We start from the raw sequence: 24,775 nt of genomic DNA on the forward strand, positions 1-24,775 counted from the left end.
TTTGGACTTAAACGAACAACAACAAAAACCTTCGCCCTGGACCTAACCAAGTTCCTGAAGTCTCTGGATCCTGACTTCTAATTTTTTTTACGCCTAAGAACTGCCACAGGTTGACAGCTCTGCAAGTATTGTGGGATAACTGTCTTGCTTTATTACCATAATTATTCTGTAAAACCCTTGATTAAGTAGACTTTCCCATCTAAAATCACAAAACTGCCCAATTACGTAGTCCCAAATAAAATAAAATTATCACTTGGGTATCGTGAGTGGTCGTTATTACTCCAACGTATCCTACCAAAAGGCCTAATAATATGCATTTAGGATTTTTTAAGAGTGAAAAATGCTATAACCACATTGAAATTGCAAATTGAAATATATTTAGTTGAATAGTTTATTATATTATTAGTCATTTATGTTGTTTTACAAGTCAGGTTGATTAAAGCGAAGCGCCTTGCATGGGCAGAATCAGGATATATATATATATATATATATATATATATATATAAATTTTGTTTGTTTTTGTTGGGGGGAGGGGGGGACCAAGAAAAAAAGGCACATAGACTCGTTAAAAGGGCATCTTAATAAAAGTCTTAATATTTGCAATTAACTTGAATGCCTTTGTGTAGATATCACATAGTACGAACGGACTAGCTGCAGTTTTTTGTACAGCTAGCTGCATTAATAGAGATCATTATATGAGTTTGCAGGCCCGTCGGAGCTTTTTTTTTTTTTGTAAGTGGGATAGTGGGATGGGCCAATGATAAGGGTCGTTGTTAAGCATGGCACGAGATGTGTTCTTGGCATCTGAATCGCAAAATTAGCCATTTTAAAACAATAATTTAAAAACATTTAAGGATTATTTTGCATAGTATTATAACTCAAGCATGTTTTTTTGTATGTATTTTTTGTTGTTGTTGTTGTGTTGTTGTTGTTGTTGTTGTTGTTTGTCTTAACATCTTGATAGCAAAATTACCCTTTTTCAGACAGTGATCAGTTCCTCTTTTGTACTTTTATAACCCAAAAATTATTATTTAGAAGAGTTCAAACCCACTACACTTAGATCTCAATCACTAAATCGTGCATTTTAGCGTTGACCACCGTCGAAATGTCCAGGGGCAGGGGAACGGGGGAGGGGTCCCGGGAAAAAGCCATATAATCAACTTTTCTTCGTATATAACTATGACTATCACACACTTCATTGTAATTTAAAATGATCACTGTTGTTAAAGGGAATTATTCTAGGGACAGATCTGTCAAGGTAGGGCAGATATATATGAAAACGACGTAGAGGGGCACTTGTAAGCAATTGTAAATTAAAACTTTAAAAGGAACTATTCCAGGAACGGCTCTGTCTAGGTAAGGAAGTTATACATAAAAATTATACAAATGAGCACTTGAAAATAGAACTTTAAAGGGCACTATTCTAGGGACGGCTCTGTCTAGGTAGGACAGTTATACATAAAAACAATACAGAGGAGCACTTGAAAATAGAACTTTAAAGGGCACTATTCTAGGGACGGCTCTGTATAGGTAGGGCAGTTATAAATAAATGTTTTAAAAAATACAAAGGAGCACTTGTAAATTATAACTTTAAAGGGCTCTGTTCTAGGGACTAGTTTGTCTAAGTAGGGCAGATATACATAAAAATGGCAGAGCCTGTTGTCCATTAGTAGTTTTGACAGACATCCGCATACACGTACAACTTAACTTCATGCAGCTAAAAATGCGTATGTGCAAACAAAAAGGGCACTTGAACATTTTGACGCGTCTCCTTGGTCCTACCCTTTGGATCCGCCTCTGCCTTATCGTAAATGACTGCGTTTGTTTACACTGTGCATACGGGAGTTGGACGGAGCTGATGTCAATTCGCAGGAATAATCATGAGGTTTTTTTTATTAACTCTAACATTACGCGTTTTTCAATTCTTAAAGTGTTAGTGTGTCTTGGTGGTCCGGGTATGCATCTTTCCAACACATAAGTCTCATGTTCAAGTTATCTATCCCTTTAAAAACAAAATTCCACCACCCATGTTGTTCTGTTATTGTGAAATGTTTACTAGCAATGTTTTGATTGGTCAAATGAAAGGTTATACAATAGTAAGTTGTTGTTTGTTTGGGGTTTTTGTCCACTGACATTTTTACCGTTGACATTTTAACTGTTGCCATTTTGATCATTGACGTGTAAACGTGCGTGTGCGTGTGATGTGTGTGTATTATGAGAGAGAGAGAGACAGAGAGAGACAGAGAGAGAATTCCTTGCTCTTACAAAATTTGGAATAATTAGAGGATGCTCTATCGTTGGTTGTATGCCTCATTAGACAGTCTTTAATTAATTTAAAAAAAAAATAATAATGCCATTTTATAAACAAAATCCATCACCCATGTTTGATTGCTCAAATGAAAAGTTATACAATAGTGAAAAAAATTCTTTACAAATTATGTATAATCTGAAAGTTGACATTTCGATCTGGTACCACTTTAATAGTTGACATTTTTCCCAGTGACATTTTGACCGTCGACATTTTGACCATTGGCATTTTGACCGTTGACATTATGTCCTACATCCGCATATTATAGTGTTTCTAACTACACATGCTAGTAAGAATAATATCTGGAGTGTGTTTGGGGGAGGGAGGGCACAGTGTCGAAGGGGCACAAGCCAGCTTTTATCTTTATATGGAGATGGACAAAAAAAGAATATATGTTTGTCTTCGAGTGGGGGACACAGCCACCCCCACCCCCCACCCCCCACCCCCACCCCGAATAATATCTGGAGTATGTTTGGGGGAGGGAGGGGACATTGTCTAAGGGTCACAAGCCAGCTTTTATGTTTATATGGAGTTGGACAAAAAAAGAATATATGTTTGTCTTCGAGTGGGGGACACAGCCCCCCCCCCCCCCCCATCGGAATAATATCCGGAGTGTGTTTGGGGGAGGGAGGGCACATTGTCGAAGGGTCACAAGCCAGCTTTTATCTTTATATGGAGTTGGACAAAAAAAGAATATATGTTTGTCTTCGAGTGGGGAACACAGCCCACCCCCCACCCTCCGGAATAATATCTGGGGTGTGTTTGGGGGAGGGAGGGCACATTGTCGAAGGGGCACAAGCCAGCTTTTATCTTTATATGGAGTTAGACAAAAAAAGAATACGTTTGTCTTCGAGTTGGAGACACAGCACACACACACACCAAGAAATAATATCTGGAGTGTGTTTGGGGGAGGGAGGGGACATTGTCTAAGGGTCACAAGCCAGCTTTTATATCTATATGGAGTTGGACAAGAAAAGAATTCATGTTTCTCTTCGAGTTGGGGACACAGCCGCCCCCCCCCCCCCCCTCAGGAATAATATCTGGAGTGTGTTTGGGGGAGGGAGGGCACAGTGTCGAAGGGGCACAAGCCAGCTTTTATCTTTATATGGAGATGGACAAAAAAAGAATATATGTTTGTCTTCGAGTGGGGGACACAGCCACCCCCACCCCCCACCCCCACCCCGAATAATATCTGGAGTATGTTTGGGGGAGGGAGGGGACATTGTCTAAGGGTCACAAGCCAGCTTTTATGTTTATATGGAGTTGGACAAAAAAAGAATATATGTTTGTCTTCGAGTGGGGGACACAGCCCCCCCCCCCCCCCCCACATCGGAATAATATCCGGAGTGTGTTTGGGGGAGGGAGGGCACATTGTCGAAGGGTCACAAGCCAGCTTTTATCTTTATATGGAGTTGGACAAAAAAAGAATATATGTTTGTCTTCGAGTGGGGAACACAGCCCACCCCCCACCCTCCGGAATAATATCTGGAATGTGTTTGGGGGAGGGAGGGCACATTGTCGAAGGGGCACAAGCCAGCTTTTATCTTTATATGGAGTTAGACAAAAAAAGAATACGTTTGTCTTCGAGTTGGAGACACAGCACACACACACACCAAGAAATAATATCTGGAGTGTGTTTGGGGGAGGGAGGGGACATTGTCTAAGGGTCACAAGCCAGAATTTATATCTATATGGAGTTGGACAAGAAAAGAATTCATGTTTCTCTTCGAGTTGGGGACACAGCCGCCCCCCCCCCCCCCCAGGAATAATATCTGGAGTGTGTTTGGGGGAGGGAGGGCACATTGTCGAAGGGTCACAAGCCAGCTTTTATCTTTATATGGAGTTGGACAAAAAAAGAATATATGTTTGTCTTCGAGTGGGGGACCCAGCCCCCCCCCCCCCCCCGGAATAATATCTGGAGTGTGTTTTGGGGAGGGAGAGCACATTGTCGAAGGGGCACAAGCCAGCTTTTATCTTTATATGGAGTTGGACAAAAAAAGAATATATGTTTGTCTTCGAGTGGGGGACACAGCCACACCCCCCCCCCCCCCCCCCCCGCCCCCAGGAATAATATGTGACATTTTTCCCAGTGACATTTTGACCGTCGACATTTTGTCCATTGGCATTTTGACCGTTGACATTATGTCCTACATCCGCATATTATAGTGTTTCTAACTACACATGCTAGTAAGAATAATATCTGGAATGTGTTTGGGGGAGGGAGGGCACAGTGTCGAAGGGGCACAAGCCAGCTTTTATCTTTATATGGAGATGGACAAAAAAAGAATATATGTTTGTCTTCGAGTGGGGGACACAGCCACCCCCCCCCCCCACCCCCCTCACCCCGAATAATATCTGGAGTATGTTTGGGGGAGGGAGGGGACATTGTCTAAGGGTCACAAGCCAGCTTTTATGTTTATATGGAGTTGGACAAAAAAAGAATATATGTTTGTCTTCGAGTGGGGGACACAGCCACCCCCCCCCCCCCCCCGCCCCCAGGAATAATATGTGGAGTGTGTTTGGGGGAGGGAGGGCACATTGTCGAAGGGGCACAAGCCAGCTTTTATCTTTATATGGAGTTGGACAAAAAAAGAATATGTTTCTCTTCGAGTGGGGGACACAGCCCCCCCCCCCCCCTCCGGAATAATATCTGGAGTGGGTTTTGGGAAGGGAGGCACATTGTCGAAGGGTCACAAGCCAGCTTTTATCTTTATACGAGTTGGACAAAAAAAGAATATATGTTTGTCTTCCAGTGGGGGACACAGCCGCAGGGTTTTGGGAAGGGAGGGCACATTGTCGAAGGGGCACAAGCCAGCTTTTGTCTTTATATGGAGTTGGACAAAAAAAGAATACGTTTGTCTTCGAGTGGGGGACACAGCCACACACACACACACACACACACACACACACACACTCCAGGAATAATATCTGGAGTGTGTTTGGGGGAGGGAGGGCACATTGTCTAAGGGTCACAAGCCAGCTTTTATGTTTATATGGAGTTGGACAAAAAAAGAATATATGTTTGTCTTCGAGTGGGGGACACAGCCCCCCCCCCCCCCCCCACATCGGAATAATATCCTGAGTGTGTTTGGGGGAGGGAGGGCACATTGTCGAAGGGTCACAAGCCAGCTTTTATCTTTATATGGAGTTGGACAAAAAAAGAATATATGTTTGTCTTCGAGTGGGGGACACAGCCCACCCCCCACCCTCCGGAATAATATCTGGAGTGTGTTTGGGGGAGGGAGGGCACATTGTCGAAGGGGCACAAGCCAGCTTTTATATCTATATGGAGTTGGACAAGAAAAGAATACACAAAAAAAAGAATACATGTTTGTCTTCGAGTGGGGGATACAGGCCCCCCCCCTCTCCCCCCCTCCGGGAATAATATCTGGAGTGTGTTTGGGGGAGGGAGGGAGGGCAAATCGTCGAAAGGGCATAAGCCAACTTTCATCTCTATATGGAGTCCACAACACGCCGACCACATGTAATTGTGGAGCTAATTTTAATTAGATTGATCGCATGTGGGCTTTTATTTGGTATTGTACAACAAAACAATTTGTGTTTCAGTACTCAAAATGTTCCCGAAATAGGATTTTAATTAAACTACCAGTGAACATCGTTCTCACAGTTATTGAATCCGACATGTATTAGTCGTGGCTTGTTGCCTTCGCAGTATTCCCCAAGCTCCTCCCAGGAGCATTTCTTGTAACAACACTCTTCCATAATGCTTCCTCCGTGACACCAGGTAAACTCTTCCCGTTTATTCAGAAACAATTTTGAATAATGCTTCTCAAGAAAAGGTGTCCGCTTTCGCTCCTTTAAATCTGAGAAGAAAAAGAAGAAGAAGAAGAAAAAGACGTTAAGACAATTTCCGTTTTTAAAACTGATGACTCATTTTGAACATCACTTGTAAATTAAGGTTGTCGGACAAGATTACTATGGCACTAAAGAAGTCGGGCTTTTGGCGTCTGTTATATGATTTAATTTGTGAAATCGTTGAATTAGGTCCGAAATATTACGGCGACTTGGACTTCTACTGCTAATAACTCGTCGACATGAGCCGAGTGGCGGCGAAGAAAACGTTCATTTCGCCTGCTAGATTAGGGCCTAGAACTTGTCCGCCTGGACCGGCTTTGGTGGCGTCATGGTTAGACTATCGGTCTACAGGCTGGTAGGTACTGGGTTCGAATCCCAGTCGAGGCATAGGATTTTTAATCCAGATACCGACTCCAAATCCTGAGTGCACCGCAAAGCTCAATGGGTAGGTGTAAACCACTTGCACCGACCAGTGATCCATAACTGGTTCAACAAAGGCCATGGTGTGTGCTATCCTGCCTGTGGGAAGCGCAAATAAAGATCCCTTGTTGCCTGTCGTAAAAGAGTAGCCTATGTGGCGACAGCGGGTTTCCTCTAAAAAAACGTCCAATAGCTGATGATAAGATAAAAATCAATTTGCTCTAGTGGCATCGTTAAATAAAACAAACTTTACTTTACTTTGTCCGACTGATTCCTATGAACATCACTGCAGAGAAGAGCAATAGTTTGCGTGTGTGCGTGTGTGTGCGTGTGTGTGCGTGTGTGTGTGTGTGTGAGCGCGCGCATGTGCGTATATATGTATGCTGTTATTTATTTATTTATTTATGTTATGTTGTTGCTGCAGGCCCTTAGCAACGATATCTGGTTTGGAGGGGAGGTAGGGTCTCTAGTAAAGGGATCACAGCCTCGGCTGAAGGGGTGTGTCTGCTTTTGTACCCCGAGTTGTAATAAATTACCCAAATTGTAATCCCTTAAAAAGTGCCCTGATTCCATTTTAACTTATTTTTGTGCTTGTATCCAATTACTGTTCAAGCATGCTGTCCTGGGCTCACATACACACACACACACACACACACACACACCTCAGTTATCAGTTGTTAGTTGGTTAGTGGTTAGTGAGAAAAAAGAGGGGGTAGTGGCCTTACCCATTGAGCCCTTAAGAATTCATTCTGGGTTTGAGCAGGTACCAGGCTGCGAACCCGGTACCTTCCAGCCTGTTGTCCGGTGGCTTAACCACTGCGCCACCAAGGCCGGTAAGTGCCCTGAACTGTAATAACCAGAGCCGTCTCGAATTGTAATAACACACAACCATATTTAATTTGAAGCTGTTGGTTACACACCCATTACACACACTTAGGCTTCGTATTTAGATAATCAGCAAACAGGTCTATTATATTAACATATATCACAACTTTTGATTCACAAGCTGTGGAGCACACTATGAACTCGCGGAATGGACCAATTGATAAAAGAAGGAAATGTTTTATTTAACGACGCTCCCGAGGAAACCCGCTGTCGCCACTTCATGGGCTACTCTTTTCAATTAGCAGCAAGGGATCTTTTATATGTACCATCCCACAGACAGGATAGCCTTGTTACATCAGTTGTGGAGCACTGTCTGGAACGAGAAATAGCCCAATGGGTCCACCGATGGGGATCGATCCTAGCGATCAAGCGAACGCTACGTCCCGCCCCGGACCAATTGATAAGGACCTCGACTCGTTAGTATAGGGCCGCAGACCCCCACCCCCACCCACCCACCCAAATCCTACTCTATATAGAGAAAGGTAAAAATATTGATTTGAATAATCAGTATTACAAATCAGGATAATTTTTATTACAATGCAAGTCAGTATTACAAATCAGGACCATTTTTATTACAATGCAAGTCAGTATTACAAATCAGGACAATTTGTATTGCAAATCAAGTCAGTATTATAAATCGGGGCAGATTTTATTACAATTAAAGTTGGGTATTACAACTGAAGTAATTTATTACAATTCAGGGCATCACAGGAACACAAGTCATATTTTATCTTTATTTATACAGAGTAAAAGTTAAATTTTGTTTTATTGACGTAGAAAAGTATTGATTTAATGTGCGCCCCACGGCTATTGGATGTCAAACATCTGGCAATTTTGACATATAGTCTTAGAGAGGAAACCTGCTACATTTTCCCATTTATAGCAATGGAGCTTTTATATGCACCATCCCACAAACAGGATAGCACATACCACAGTCTTTGATATACCAGTCATGGTGCATTGGCTGAAACAAGAAATAGACCAATGGGCCCAACCACGGAGATCAATCCTAGACCGACTGCGCATCAGTCAAGCGTTTTACCACTGGGCTACGTTCCGCCCTTTCGTATAGAGTAGGACAACGAAACACGCACATGTCAACTCCATCGTGACAGTTGGTAGTCCGAACCGAGCACTAGTCGACAACATCTTAACAATGGCAGCAATGTCATGTCATGTCATAGGGTTTTACGTGCACATTCAGAACAAGCTGTTGTAGCGCACGCCTGTCGTGGGCATAAGTGCCAGCCTTTGCCGGCTCCTCCGTCTATGACAGGAAAGGTGGGGGGAGGGGAGAGGAGGGACCGCCTGCACTGGCAGGTGCAAGGGAGCACCAGCAGCCCGATCAAATCGGTAGCAGGCGGGTGGGGGTGGTGGTGGTGCTATGGAATTTGAATGGAGCAGTTAAATGCCAAAGAGAAAAGGGTGCGCAATTTTGATTGAGGGAATTTGGCGCAATTTTGAACGGTCGGTCGAAAGATAAATGACCGAGCTAATATAGGTTTTGATATTAGTGAATCGAGAGTAGCTCGTTAATTTTAGACCTTTACGATGCTGTGGTGTCTCCCTAGGTTGCCCATAGGGCCCTTATAAAGGGCCTGACCGCCTCTGGTCGAGGTCACCCGCCTGCTACCGATTTGATCGGGCTGCTGGTGCTCCCTTGCACCTGCCAGTATTCCCTCGGCATAATCCCGAATGTTTTCAATTTTTTAAAGTAAGGTTTTGATCAGTCGAATGAAAGGTCAACTGGACATGAGCTCCAACGGGGTGCTATTAAATCCACAGGTAATAGTAATTAACCAGTGGAGCTAATTTTAATTGGATTGTAACACGTGCACAGCACCATTGAGGCAAAGGTGGTTTTGTACGTGCCACTGGTCACGCGACTACAATAGCACTTGTGTTTTCATCGATACTTGCTCACAGTAGACTGACACAACGAAAATACACATTAAAACAATATTTGTTATGCCCTGTTTCGATGACACGACTCACACATGTGCTGCATGATCGTGCCGTCGGCATGTTGCACGCGGGAATGTCAGTAGCTGACGTTTCAAGGGCTTTGGGTTGCAGTCGACGGGCAGTTTATGATCTGTGGACACGAGTACAACAAACGGGCACCACAGCTGATCACCCCCGACCGGGTAGACCACGTGTGACGTTACAGGCAGATGACCGTCATATTGTGTTATATCACCTCCGCAACCGTTTCATGATAGCTAAAGCAACCAGTAATGAACTTTTCAGACGTCGGGTGTCGAAATCGGCTGCGAACCGCTCACCTCCACACACGGCGCCCATATGTTGGAACCATTTTGACCCAATTTCATCGACGTTAACGTCAACTGTGGGCACAACGCCACTTGCGATGGACTCGGAGGGAATGGAATAGAGTCTTGCTTAGCAATGAATCAAGATTTACGGATGGCAGGCAGAGGGTTTGGAGACGACGTGGTGAACGTCATGTGTCAGTGAAGTTGACAGATTCAGAGGCGGAAGTGTAATGGTTTAGGGTGCTTTCTGTGGAAATGGCTGTTCTCAAATTAATCCGTGTCATCCGTGGCAACCTCAACGTTGCTGCATACCGCGACCAGGTGCTGGCCCAGGAACTTGTGCGCTTCATGACTGCTCATGGTCCAGGCCTGATCTTTCAGCATGACAACGCCAGACCCTACACGGCCATCTTGACAAGGAATTATCTGAGGAACGCGGGCATCAATATCAGGGATTGGCCTTCAAGGTCGCCCGACCTGAATCCTATCGAGAACATCTGGGATGTGCTGGGAAGTTGCCTGCGCACTCTCGGGAACCCTACACAGACTTTGCAGGAACTTGGTGACTCATTAGTGGAACAATGGCGTCGTATCCCAAATGCAGTCTTTACACACATGAGGCAGTTGATGAGGAGGCGTTGCCTTGCAGTTGTGGGTATACATGGAGGGCATACGCGCTACTGAACCTATGATTTGATCAGACGACCCTGCTTGTGAATTACCATTTTGACTGTTTGTGGTTTTGACGAATGCCGTAGGTGCATCGAACAGATTTTTAACTCGACATTTATTCCTATTCTTTCTTTGGACGTCATACAATAAAACTAAAATACCTTGTTTAACACGTTCTTCTGTCATATTTGCTAATTAGCCAAGATGAAACGATTGTGAAGTTTTTAATTTGACTCACTTATATAACCAATCACACATTCGAAGAAGTTTGCTGGCGTGGCAGTCTATTTTTAGATTAAAAAATCATTTATGACGCGCATCCGTCTAAATATAGACTAGTTATCCGACTGTCTGTGACCGAGCCGGACTAGACCATTACAGAGAAGGGGTGTAATCATACAAACTTTACCTGTGCACTACAGGACAATACTGCTGCACGTTGGCACTCGGAGTTAATTGTTTGTGTAACGGGCATTTTAATCTGTACATAATGTTTTATTTTGTTTATTTCAGTTTACAATTAGTTTGTTCTTTCTTTCAGACTGACATGCAAACTGAAATAATTATAGTTCACCTGACTCTTGCACACACTTCACCATCGTTCGCCAAAATATTTACACTGATAGCTCGGCAAGTATCTCAGGAATCCTCAAGCTTTTCCATTAGGAATGAAATTTAAACGATTTAAAAACATGAAAACTGACGGTGGAAAAATCAGTCAGAAAAATATAACAACTATTTTCGGGTAGAAATGAGAAATGAGCGAACTGGCTCGCTATCGCCGTTTTATTAAAAGCCAGCGTTAAAACGTTACTTAACCATTGGATTTCGAAGTATGTCGGAAACTAATTTCAATATATAACATTTTATATAAAATTCGTTTCAAGACGAAAAAAAAAAACCGTGATTGTATAGCCATAAAATATGTTTATACTAGTATACAATCCAGAGTTTATTACTGAACGAGTTATTGGCAGTAGAAGTTGAAGTCGCCGTAATATTTTGGACCTAATTCAACGATTTCAAAAATTAAATCATATAACATATGATTATTACTGAACTTCATATATTTTTAGAATTTGTATGCTCCCGAATAACACTATAAAAGGCGAAGTGTGATTGGTCGATATTTAAATTTTTATTTATAGATGAAATGTCACCTGGAGATGGGAGTCCATGCAATGCTGTTAGATCTACTGGTAGACCAGTAGAGCTAATTTTAATCAGATTGCACGTACTAGTATTATGGATCGGGTCACGTGGGTTGTGGAGGGTTTCAAATGGAGTGCCGACATTGCCATTACAATATTTATTCCTGAAAAATACCTGCTTTCAACACTCATTGACTTTATTCAAATTTTAAACTGTGAAGTTTTTAATTTGACTCAGTATAAATGTGAGTATGTTGGTTGTAAACAATATATTAGTTTCATCTTGGCTAAAAATGTATGCAATTTTATTTCATCTATTACCACTGTGTTAAGTAGCCTTGTACTTGGAACATGTATAGGGTACCTCAAATTTGAAATTTTAAAAGTACTCAAATTTTTGGCGTATCTAGGGGTGTTGTAAAAACAATTGGTTATACCGAAAATGAGCCATGAAAGGTACCATTTTCATCAGTTAATATTTTGAGGTAGGGGTTGTAGCACTGATATTTATGGGTCATAGTTTGGTTGATATATTGCATATAGTGTTTTTAAACACAAACGTTAACATGGTCGCCTATGGGATTTTATTTGATATAGTCATACCTGCACGGTGTATTTGACTGTATGGATCTAGTTCGCAAGCTAGATGCCAGCGGTTCAGTATCAATTGACGGCTGCGTCCTCTGGGACAGTCAGTGTGCCACACGTTGAATACTTCAGTGCCGACCAGCTCTTTGAATCTGTTAAAAGTTACAGTTATATATTAGTATAGTATAGTGTAGTATATATAGTATAGTATAGTATAGTATAGTATAGTATAGTATAGTATAGTATAGTATATGTAGTGTAGTGTAGTGTAGTGTAGTGTAGTGTAGTGTAGTGTAGTGTAGTGTAGTGTAGTATAGTATAGTATATATATAGTATAGTGTAGTATAGTATAGTATAGTATAGTGCTACATATTATAACGTCATGTACAAATATAAAATACAAGCTCAGATGCACTTTAAAAAAAAAAAAAAAAACGTGTGTTCGCAATCAACGGGGATCGTCAAAAGTAGGCCTATACGCTGGATTCGTCGTCATTGTTCGGCAAGGGCCGGGATTTAGCTCAGTGGGTTGAGTGATCGCTTGAGGTGCTTGCGTCGCAGGATCGAACCACCTCGGTGGATCCATTCATCTGATTGTGGGGGGTTTTCTAGTTCCAACCGGTGCATCACAACTAGACAAAGGCCGAGGTATGTGTTTTCTTGTATGTGGGAAAGTGCATATAAAAGATTCCTTTCTGTATTTGAAAAAAATGAAGCGGGTTTCCTCAGCTAAATCCCCCCTCCCCCCAATCTATAGGTAGCACTATAGCATAACTATAGCCGGATAACTTCAGGCCGAGTCAAAATTAGAGATTTACGTAACTTTAAATAACAGTTAACAGAGGGGGGAGGGGGCAGGGGCTATTGTTATAATTTATATATATATATATATATATTAATTTTCATTTTTTTTTACGATCCACCTCCAAATCCCCCCCCCCCCAAAGTTCCCTTGACATTACACCTCATGTCACTGCCCCCCCCCCCCCCCAATGGATTTTCTGGATCAGCCACTGGTTAATACTAGGTCAAGTTTTGCCATTGGAGACAGTTATTGTTGTCAAACATTGTTTTTCGTCTCGGCAGTAAATGTATGTAATTGTATTTCATCCAGTACCACCGTGAGAAGTACCCTTATGCTTGACACACGTATGATGTACCATGGTACAGTTAAGTAATACAACTGTGTGCTAAAATACGGGTGTTGTAACAACATCCTGTTATATAGAAAATGAAATATTTATTGAGTTAATATAGTATTCATATTTATGGGTCATATATTACATACAATATATTATCCACTTACGTTAACATTGTAGCCTATGACATTCTAATTAGTATAGTGCAACCGTTAACAGTTTTCTAATGTTATAGCTATCAACATTGGGGTGGAACGCGAAGAATTATGAAATATAACAAGTTATGTGATGGTTTTATTATTCATTATATTCATTTTATCTATATTTTTCCGTCGCCATCTTGAATTCAGTATGGCGGACTTTCGTGATCCACAATGCAAGACCAATTTTTGTTTCAGTAGTGGAGCACAGTGAGCTAATATCCAAAGTTACACTGATGGCATATAAAAGTACATGCATGCGGTAGTTCAGCTAGTTGAGTATTATGCTAAAACACGTTATTTCAAAATTTTCTTTAAAATTTAAAGCAATGCAGATTTACATAAATATAAAATCCTTGTAATATATTTTACAGGGCATGATATACAGCAACATAAAACAAACTGTATTCAAATCAGCCTTGTAGATTTATATATTTTTGAAAATCGCTCTTGTTATCCCAAAATGACATTTTTACACCAAATTAATTTATTAGTTCTTTTGATATTTTGTTTAGCTACTTTTATAGAACATTTTGGTACCAAAAGTAATGGTGCTTCTATTTATTGTATGTCAAAACGTATATTAACTCCAGTTACTGATTTAAACGTTAGGACTCAAATTTCACTCACATGCACTTGAGGGTGGGGTCACAATTTGATCTGTAGCATCCAAAGGCAAAAGCGTTGACGTCAGTATCGTTACTTTTTATAAACTAGACAAGTTCCCGGTTCAGAAAGTAAAATTATACAAAAGTACATCTTTCCGGACACTCTTTTTTTTTCCATTTTTATTGGCTCTGGTCCCCTGACTAAATCAGGTTTTTGGTTTGTTTGTTTTGTTTGTTTGTTTTGTTGGGGTTATTATTTTTTTTTACATATATAATAATTTTATAAGAAACTAAATGAAACAAAACCCTGATCTAGGCATTTTTCTCGGAGAAATTACTGCACAACAGACAGCCATCCAGACAAATCCCAGGTAGGCGAAACGTTGGCAAACACTCGAGAAGTTGACATCTGAAACGAAAATGAAATATTCATATTCCTATGATAATGACAGATCTGTCATGCGGTGAACACATTTCTCTCGATTATGCATTTTTTTAACGTATATATTTGACAACAAATATTTTATATATATATATATATATATATATATATATATAGTGAAACCCCTCAAAACCGGACTCCCAGTTAACCGAAATTCCCTCAAAACCGGACGTTTTACACGGTCCCCTGATTTGCGTATCTTTTAACACTAAAATTTACCTCTAAACCGGAAGCCTCTCTAAACTGCACCGAACGAAATTATCCAGTCCCTTTGTGTTCGTTTAATGCAAATTTTACCTCAGAAAACCGGACGGTCACACCGACGTCAATCATTACTGCATTTCTTATACTTTGAATACCCACTCAGCCGATGACGTGAATGGGTACGCAGAGCTAATTACATGTGCGCATGCTCCAATGTCACTGTTGTGCAGTTGACAAATACCAATTAAGGGATTAATTAACAGCTTTGAAACCTTTGATGTTTAAATAACTGGAGGAAACACGTGTACTTCCTTTATTCGGAGCACTTACGAATTTGATTGAGCTCTTTTTCATAGCCACCATGTACGTCTCACAATTACCGCAATGAACGGCAAAGTAACTCAGAATTTAATTAATTTTTCCAATTGTTTGAATCCTTTTTCTTTCTTTTTGTTTTTGTTGTTGTTGTTTTTTATCTTTGCAAACTTTATTTAACAAAATAAAGAGTAACCAAGAGTAAAATTATTGGGCTTGGTTTGATGAAAATTTTGTCAATAGAGTTTCATTTTAGTATTTACTTTAGACATGTCGGAACGTCTAGCGAAACGCCGCCATATTGAATTATCGCTTGATGATAAACTTAAAATAATTCGAAAATTCGAAATTGTACCTGGGTTTTTTTTTGGCAATTTTATTAGTTACTATATCAGTAGAGAACACCAACCAACAAACGGTTTACCTCAATACCGAAACCTCTGTAAACCCGATACCCCTCAAAACCGGACTTTTCCCTTGGTCCCATGGCTGTCGGGTTTTGATGGGAAATATATATAGGTTAGTACTAGAGTGTTTTTCGGTATCGTCAATACCATATATTAAGAACACAAATTGTATTATGCGAGCCTCTGACGAGCATAATACATTATTTGTATTCCTAATATATGATATTGACGATACCGAAACACACGAGGGTAATAATCTCTGTATCATATAATCTCAAGCTTAATACAACGTGCACATGCAACTTTAATTGCAGTCCGCCATTACTAGATATTCAAATGACGTAAGAATATTTGGTGCGGTGTCTTTTTGAATGGAAATGACGTCAAGCTTGAATGACGTCATTTTGGATGTCTTACATCAAAATAAACTTGTGCATAACGTTTTTTTGTTTTCTGAACGCTGGACAGCTTTCAGTGTAAAATTGCTATTGAAATGTTTTTTATTTGATGACTATGAATGCATTATTATGGAGTGTCACCCTAGTACGTTTGCTTAAATGGCAATAAAACTAGTGCCGTGACCTCGATTAATTTACATATATACCATGGGCGGATCCAGGAAATATTTTTAGGGGGGGACCAAAAAAGAAGGGCACATTGACTCGTCAAAAGGGCACCTTACTACAAGTTTTGATATTACAATTAATATGAATTCCTACAGTTCTACGTCATAATATACTAGCAATAATGAAGTAAATTGGCGTCACTCGCGTTAGAACCTCAATAGGGCCCCATTGAGACTCAATAACACAGACACATATCTGCAAGCTTGCGCATGTACACGAAAATCTTGATTTCATTTATCTACAATATAATTATTGTTTACTTAAAAAAAAAAAAATTCTACAAACAAAAAGGGCACTTGGACATTTTGAGGGCACTTGAACAATTTTGGGGGGGGACGCGTCCCCCTGGTCCCCCCCCCCCCCCCTTGGATCCGCCCATGTATACATCCTACATTTTCAGTGCAAAGTATGTGATATTTTTTAGATCGCACACTTTAAGAATTTGATCACTTTGCAAATTACATGTAAATTAATCGAGGTTATGGCACAAAGTTTATTAACATTTAAGCAAACGTACTAGGGTAACACTAGGATGATACTCCATAACTGACCTAGTGCCGCGACCTCGATTAATTTACATCTAATTTGCAAAGTTATCAAATTCTTAAAAAGAAATTCCTGAGTTTGCTGCATTGTAAGATGTTTTTGACTAATAAAATATTTCTGTGATTAAATTTACATATTAAATATATTTTCTTGTCTAGAATATCAATGTCTGTATATTCAATGTCTTTCTGTTCGTCTTAATATTTGCAAGGAACCCAAACTGGATTTTGTCTTGAAATAATTTCGTACGTACGAAAAACATTATATTTTAGGAAATAAAATGAAATTTAACTAAGTACAAATAATAGAACGATCAAAACACGTTTAATATACAGCCACTAATATTTTATGAATAAAAATGTATTTGATATGTAATTGCAATCGTTAAAAAGTCTATGTTAGTCGATAACATCTTAAAAGTTGCAACAAACTCAGGAATGTCCCTTTAAGACTCTGGTATGGTACAATAATATTAATTATATCAACAGTGCACTAGATATAAGACACCGGTATTTGTCAATCATATAAATTATATCAACAGTGCACTAGAAATAACACTGGTATGGTACAATAATATAAATTACATCAACAGTGCAATAAAAATAACACTGAAATAGTACATAGCATTACTCTTCAAAAAAAGTAGGGACCTGAAATATTAATGTTAATATCAACTATTAGACCGAACATACGTTTTGACCACAGACATCCTAGTAAAGAACGTTCAGGTCTGTTTATCAACACACCGAAACACATTCCATAATTTGCACATGCATCACGCAGTTGCCCCGTACACGTGCGTGGGGTGTCATTCTTGATTTTGACAATTTTCAGAAAGGTCGATTAATCACTGTGGAACATTATTTCTGTCAATCTTTTTCATTCTGTTGATCATACAGTTGTTATTGTTTTGGGTTTTTTAGTCATTTTTATTGTTTGAATTTGCGATTTACTGATAAAAAACGTCAACTTTCAAATTTCACTTCTGACCCCAATCGTCCTTCAAGATCGGTTCTAATGTTTGCTCAATTAATTCACTCTTATTATATAACCATTCCCCACAGCTAATATACTTTACAATTTTGGCAATTGTAAATTCTTACTAGACTTCCCCTATTTTTTTTGAAGAGTACATGTATATATACTTTTTCTTACACACCCGTTGGTGAGAACATCATTCGTTATTTTTGATAACACATACTTGTTAACACATGTACGTTTGTTAACAGTTTCAAGACATACGACTGGCTGCTCCTAGGTGATGACCAGGTCACCAATGAAAAATCAGCACGATCGAAGTCGATATACACTGTGATGTATAGTCAACCTGACAATTATTTGTCTGTGATGCGTAAGTTAGCTACAAGCGAAAGAGCTGTAAATAACTTTTAGTCGAAAAAGATGTTAAACTTTGCTTAAAACCTGATTTTTTAGGATATGTAAGAAATAGAATAATACATTCGTGTCCGAATAATACACTCGTTGCTTAAAAACGTATCCAACTCGCTTTCGCTCGTTAGATATACTAGTATTTTAAAACAATTCGATAAATGGTATCTAACGACCACTCATGGAGTATTCTCTATATCAACAATGCAACAGAAATAAGCACTGGTATGGTACAATAATATAAACTATATGAATAGTACACAAACAATACGACATTAGTATGGTTCAACAATATAAACTATATTAATAGTGCAACAGAAATAAGCACTGGTATGGTACAATAATATAAACTATATGAATAATACACAAACAATACGACACTAGTATGGTTCAACAATATAAACTATATTAAAAGTGCAACAGAAATAAGATACTGGTATGGTACAATAATATAAACTATATGAATAATACACAAACAATACGACACTAGTATGGTTCAACAATATAAACTATATTAATAGTGCAACAGAAATAAGATACTGGTATGGTACAATAATATAAACTATATGAATAATACACAAACAATACGACACTAGTATGGTTCAACAATATAAACTATATTAATAGTGCAACAGAAATAAGCACTGGTATGGTACAATAATATAAACTATATGAATAATACACAAACAATACGACACTAGTATGGTTCAACAATATAAACTATATTAAAAGTGCAACAGAAATAAGATACTGGTATGGTACAATAATATCAACTATATGAATAATACACAAACAATATGACACTAGTATGATTCAACAATATAAACTATATTAATAGTGCAACATAAATAAGATATATTAATAGTGCAACAGAAATAAGATACTGGTATGGTACAATAATATAAACTATATGAATAATACACAAACAATACGACACTAGTATGGTTCAACAATATAAACTATATTAATAGTGCAACAGAAATAAGATACTGGTATGGTACAATGAAATAAGCTATATCAACAGTGCGCTAGAGATAAAGCACTGGTATGGTTCAATAAATATAAATTATATCAACAGTGCACTAGAAATAACACTGGTATGGTACAATAATATAAACTTTATCATCCCTCCTTTGTGATCTTTCAATGTTCCTCGGATCACAGTGCACCAGAAATAAAACATTGGTATGGTACAATAATATAATCTATATGAATAGTACATTAGAAAAAAGACACTGGTGTGGTACAATGATATAATCTGTGTTAATAGTACACTAGAAATAAGACAACTGTGTGGTACAATAATATAAACTACAATTTATATCCCTGTTCAAACTACATGTAGATAGGGAGACACCACAGCATCGTAAAGGTCTAAAATTAACGAGCTACTCTCGATTCACTAATATCAAAACCTATATTAGCTCGGCCATTTACCTTTCGACCGACCGTTCAAAATTGCGCCAAATTCCCTCAATCAAAATTGCGCACCCTTTTCTCTTTGGCATTTAACTGCTCCATTCAAATTCCATAGCACCACCACCACCCCCACCCGCCTGCTGCCGATTTGATCGGGCTGCTGGTGCTCCCTTGCACCTGCCAGTGCAGGCGGTCCCTCCTCTCCCCGCCCCTCACCTTTCCTGTCATGACATGACAGTGCACTAGAAATAGCATTGGTATGGTACAATAATATAAACTTTATCATCCCTTCTTTGTGACCTTTCAATGTTCCTCAGATCACAGTGCACCAGAAATAAAACATTGGTATGGTACAATAATATAATTTATACGAATAGTACATTAGATTTTAAATATTTTAAATATACATTACAGTCCCCCACCCGTGACACGCCATGCTTCAATATATCATAGATAGTGTCTGTTATCGTCAGTATTTACCTTAATATATGTACATTTAAAATATACATTATAGTCCTCCCCCCCCCCCCCCCACCCCACCCCCATGACACGCCATGCTTCAATATATCATAGATAGTGTCTGTTATCGTCAGTATTTAACTTAATATATGTACATTTTAAATTTTTTGAATATATTACATAGGTTGTTTTTTCTCGTGACGCACTATTTTTCGATTTATGTTAACTGGTATCGCTTATCTGTATTCACCATAATATTTCAGAATATTTATCTATCTGCAAGTTTTTCACTTTTAGCTTATGTATAATTAGTCTATAATACAACATGTTATGCAATACTGCTGAAAATCTACCGAAAATCTACGTAACGGTACTGAAAACGATGAACCACCATATTTTTCTTCCACGGTTCGTTGTTTTTGAGATTTCTGTTATAAAATGCACTTTCTTAATTACTTCTTAGAGAGATATCCTTTCCCTAGAATTGTTGTGTCCATGAACTACTGAGGGCATTCAAAAGCTTTATGGGTAGACATCTGTAGGCGGCCATATATAATCTACTAAATACGATGCAATCACTGACCAAAATGATTATAGCCATATTTTGAACTTACATGTATGCATACGTTTTCATCTCTTCGGTGAAACTCTTGCACACTTATTATTATTATTATTATTATTATTATTGTCATCGTTTTAGATGAAGTGACAGACTTGACAGCTGTAGTGGCAGTACCAATGACGGGTGCCAGCGGTGGAGCAGGATATGCTCACCTTTCGTGAACATCTAATATAATTATTGTTATGCCAGTGATTCATGAGTGCGTGTCATCACAGCTGTACTTATTCTAATGAGCTCTGTCCGGTACTAGCTTTAATTTAGTAGAAGTGACAGTCCTCTTTCTGGCGATGCAAGAGCGATGAAATCTTCAGTAATGGAGTGGCTGCCCTCCTGTAGACGAATGAATGAATAGATGAATGAATGAATGTTTAACGACACCCCATTACGAAAAATACATCGGCTATTGGGTGTCTAAAAATTTAACGGTTAAATTAAAACACAGTGTGTAAAAAAAAACACTGTGCAAAAAATACAAATATCACAAATAGGTAAAATTAAATTTACAATAAAATTCAGTATGAGAAGAAATTGCAACAAAACTTCAGGATTATATCAAAATGATCCTATGGACGAGGCATGTGATATAGAGATTCATGGAATCATCCACTATTTTGCCAAACGCACCATTTGACTCTGAACTGAACTTTATTTACACTCTGGCTGTAATTCAACGGCATATGAGGTACATTAAAAAAATATAATTAAATAAATAAATAAATGGCAAGATGGCACATTCATCATAATAATGCACATCAGATATACAAAGGTATATATATTTTTAAAATTTAAAAAAAAAAAAAAAAGTGTATATCTATGGGTTCATACTTGCATTTGAGGACATACATTGCATATACAAATAAAATGAAATTGTAAAAACATAGATTTCAGCCATGTGACTTAAGAATATGCATAATTTGTTTACAGAAAACTGCTAGCTTTCTGAGAATACCAGGGATTTTTACTGTCAAATAGCATTCTAAATTTGTAAACATCTGGGCCAGTCTAGACCAAATGTGACAAGCAAGTCTTTTTCTTTCATCTTTAAAAAAAGGACAACTCGTTATATAATGAAATTCATCAACAATTTCGTTATTTGTACATATAAAGGATATTCTATTTGTTAAAGTTTTTTCCATCTGCCTTTTTCAGTAGGAAGATAATGATTCGAGAGTCGAAAATGTAATAATGGTAACTACAATATTTTTTCTCTAAATTGGTTAAATATGTCTCGAACACAATATTTGATTTAAACAGTCTGCAACAAAATGCTTTAGATGAGTTAACAATGTCATTGTGCCATGTTTGTAAGAACTGATCCTGTAATCTTAAAACAATTCGTTGTTTTAATAGATTTATATCTGGTAGCTGGTTACACTGTGCACCGGCCTCGGTGGCGTCGTGGTTAGGCCATCGGTCTACAGGCTGGTAGGTACTGGGTTCGGATCCCAGTCGAAGCATGGAATTTTTAATCCAGATACCGACTCCAAACTTTGAGTGAGTGCTCCGCAAGGCTCAGTGGGTAGGTGTAAACCATTTGCACCGATCAGTGATCTATAACTGGTTCAACAAAGGCCATGGTTTGTGCTATCCTGCCTGTGGGAAGCGCAAATAAAAGATCCCTTGCTGCTAATCGGAAAGAGTAGCCCATGTAGTGGTGACAGCGGGTTTCCTCTCAAACTCTGTGTGGTCCTTAACCATATATCTGACGCCATATAACCGTAAATAAAATGTGTTGAGTGCGTCGTTAAATAAAACATTTCTTTCTTTTGGTTATATTGTGCAGTCCATACATTACTATATCCACCGTCATCCAAGACAGATTTGATAAACTTTAACCATTTATGATCACATATTCCATTATTATAATCATTCAACAATAATTCATATATACTGAACAGCATTGAAAACGCACCAAGAAATGTTTGGATTTTGTAAAGAATACCTGACCAATAAATGTTTTTATTGTGAACAGCAATAGATGGATGATTGATAATGACAACAAACAAAAAAGGATGCACAATCATTGATTTGTTTTAATTCATCTACGTATGAAAGACACGTGGGGTCACAATAAAAAGTCAGTAGTGCGTATGTCCACCATCTTGAGCAACACAAGTCATGTAACGTCTCCTCATCGACCCGATAAGTCTGCAAATAGTGTTCTTGGGGATAGCATTCCACTCCTGCTGTAGTGCGTTTTCCACTTCTCTAAGGTTATTCATTTGTGGACGACGTGAGATGCGTTGACCAAGGTAATCCCAAAGATGTTCTATTGGCGATAAATCAGGGGACAGTGCTGGTCATTCAAGCGAAGGGATATTACTGTTCGCTAGATACGGTGTTGTAACACGTGCTGTGTGCGCTCGGGCGTTGTCTTGCTGAAATGTGTGCATATTCCGATGCTGATGAAAGACGGGAATGATGTGATTTTGCAAGACGTTATCCTGGTAGTAAATGGCATTCATTATGCCACGGCAAAGATGGGAGTGCTATTCATTGATGATAACTGATCCCGCCCCACACCATGACACTCCCTCCACCCCATCGATCCGTCTGGACAAGGCAGACATTGTGGTAATGTTCTCCACGCCTACGCCACACCTGCAACCGACCATCAGAATTCTTTAAATGGAAACGGGATTCGTCAGAGAATAGCACACCATGCCAACGTTGTAATATCCAATGACGATACCTTCCTGCCAAACGTCGGCGCTCATTTCGATGTAGATTAGTCAAGATAGGTCCAATATGTGGTCGTTGAGCACGCAGCCTAGCAGAGCGAAGACGGCGGCGCACAGTATCTGCGCTGATCCTCGTCGACCTTGAACAGTTTGTGCAGTCCTGGCAGCTGGCAGAATTCGATTACGAATATGGAGGCGAACAATATGGCGATCTTGTCGTGGTGTCGTAACACGTCGTTGGCCTGGACGTGGACGGTCCCTGGTGGTTCCTGTCTGCTGATATATCCTGTGGAGTCTAGTGATTGTTGAATGGTGGCATCCAAACCGCTGTGCGATGACTACTCGAAATGCCGACTTAAAGCATGCCTAAGGCACGTTCACGTTCCTCAGCTGTCAACTTTGCCATCACTTGTTTAACGTTCCCTCAAAGACTACTTCATAAATGAAAGTGACTTTTCAGAGACCATCATTTATAGCCCTAATCAGCATGATTTGCACATTCAATTCACGTTTCATGCTATGTATGCAATATGTTGTGTTTTGGCGTTGTGTTTCATGGAGTGTTCAGGCAATAATTTTTGTAAGTTATTCGTCGTCATGCATGGTCTATAAGGTAGTACGGTACTTTTTCATTGATACTTTTAATGCTAATATTTGACCCATTCACATTTGTTATCATCAACTGGTGGTGCGTTTTCAATGTTGTTCAGTATATCAAGAATGATAACTGTGTGTTTTCCAGTTATTACTTCAAACTAAAAAGTGATAATTCTTAATTTGACATTAAGGGAGACTGGGTAACGCCCCAGTTCTCCATATAACATATTCACAGGCGTTGACTTCTTAACTGACAACAGAAACTTCATGAATTTATTTTGTAACGTTTCTATGGGGTGAGTAAAACAATTAAATTGTTAAATCGTTAAATAGAATTATGCAAAAGTTGGGTTTACCCAAATATTTCCTTCTACGTTTAACGTAAACATGGAATGAAATTAATAGTAATCAAGTTTCTTGTCCAGTGTTTGTGTGAGGTCGTGATATTATAGGTATATATGTAGTATACTATATAAGAATGAAAACTGAAGAATAAAAATAAATACCTTTTGTAGCCATTTTATTCAGTTGAAGAAATTCTCCTGAAACAACGACCAATGCTAGATACGCTGTTCACTTTGCTTCCTAACCTGCACCAGTCTATATTCTGTGATCCGCTTGGCAAGTGAAATATTTATAATTGTATGTATTCATATAAAATTTAGATTACTGCAAAATACAAGTGTGACTGACAGCACATTGCGTTTGAATGGCATCTCCATATTGACCAAAAAATAATGATAGTTGATTTAATGACAACGTTAAAAGTGACATATTTTTCTGTTTATACATGTATATATTTATACAATGTATTTGTTTAAAAAAACAAAAAAACAAAAAAAACAACAACAACAAGCAAACCCACGCCACCTAACTGAACTACAAATTAATCGAAATTAATTGAAAAATTAACTTAAGAATATCAAATTGTAATATGTTGTCATTCAGCGTAGATAGTGATTTGCTCGAAATATATAAAATATCCATCACAAATCACTCGATTCC

General features: G+C 38.8%; 1 protein-coding gene across 1 annotated transcript; it reads right to left on the bottom strand.

Annotated features, from left to right (window-relative positions):
• Positions 1–5,869: 5,869 nt before the first annotated feature.
• LOC121370391 (probable insulin-like peptide 7) lies at positions 5,870–24,434 on the bottom strand. Its single transcript, XM_041495581.1, has 4 exons — positions 24,277–24,434; positions 14,370–14,472; positions 12,132–12,268; positions 5,870–6,132 (listed from the first exon to the last, which is right to left on the bottom strand). The coding sequence occupies exons 1-4, from the start codon at positions 24,287–24,289 to the stop codon at positions 5,912–5,914; spliced, it is 474 nt and encodes a 157-aa protein (XP_041351515.1). The 5' UTR covers positions 24,290–24,434; the 3' UTR covers positions 5,870–5,911.
• Between the last annotated feature and the right edge of the window lie 341 nt (positions 24,435–24,775).

The sequence above is a fragment of the Gigantopelta aegis genome, chromosome 4, assembly GCF_016097555.1.
Source record: "Gigantopelta aegis isolate Gae_Host chromosome 4, Gae_host_genome, whole genome shotgun sequence".
Classification (NCBI taxonomy): Eukaryota; Metazoa; Mollusca; class Gastropoda; order Neomphalida; family Peltospiridae; genus Gigantopelta; species Gigantopelta aegis.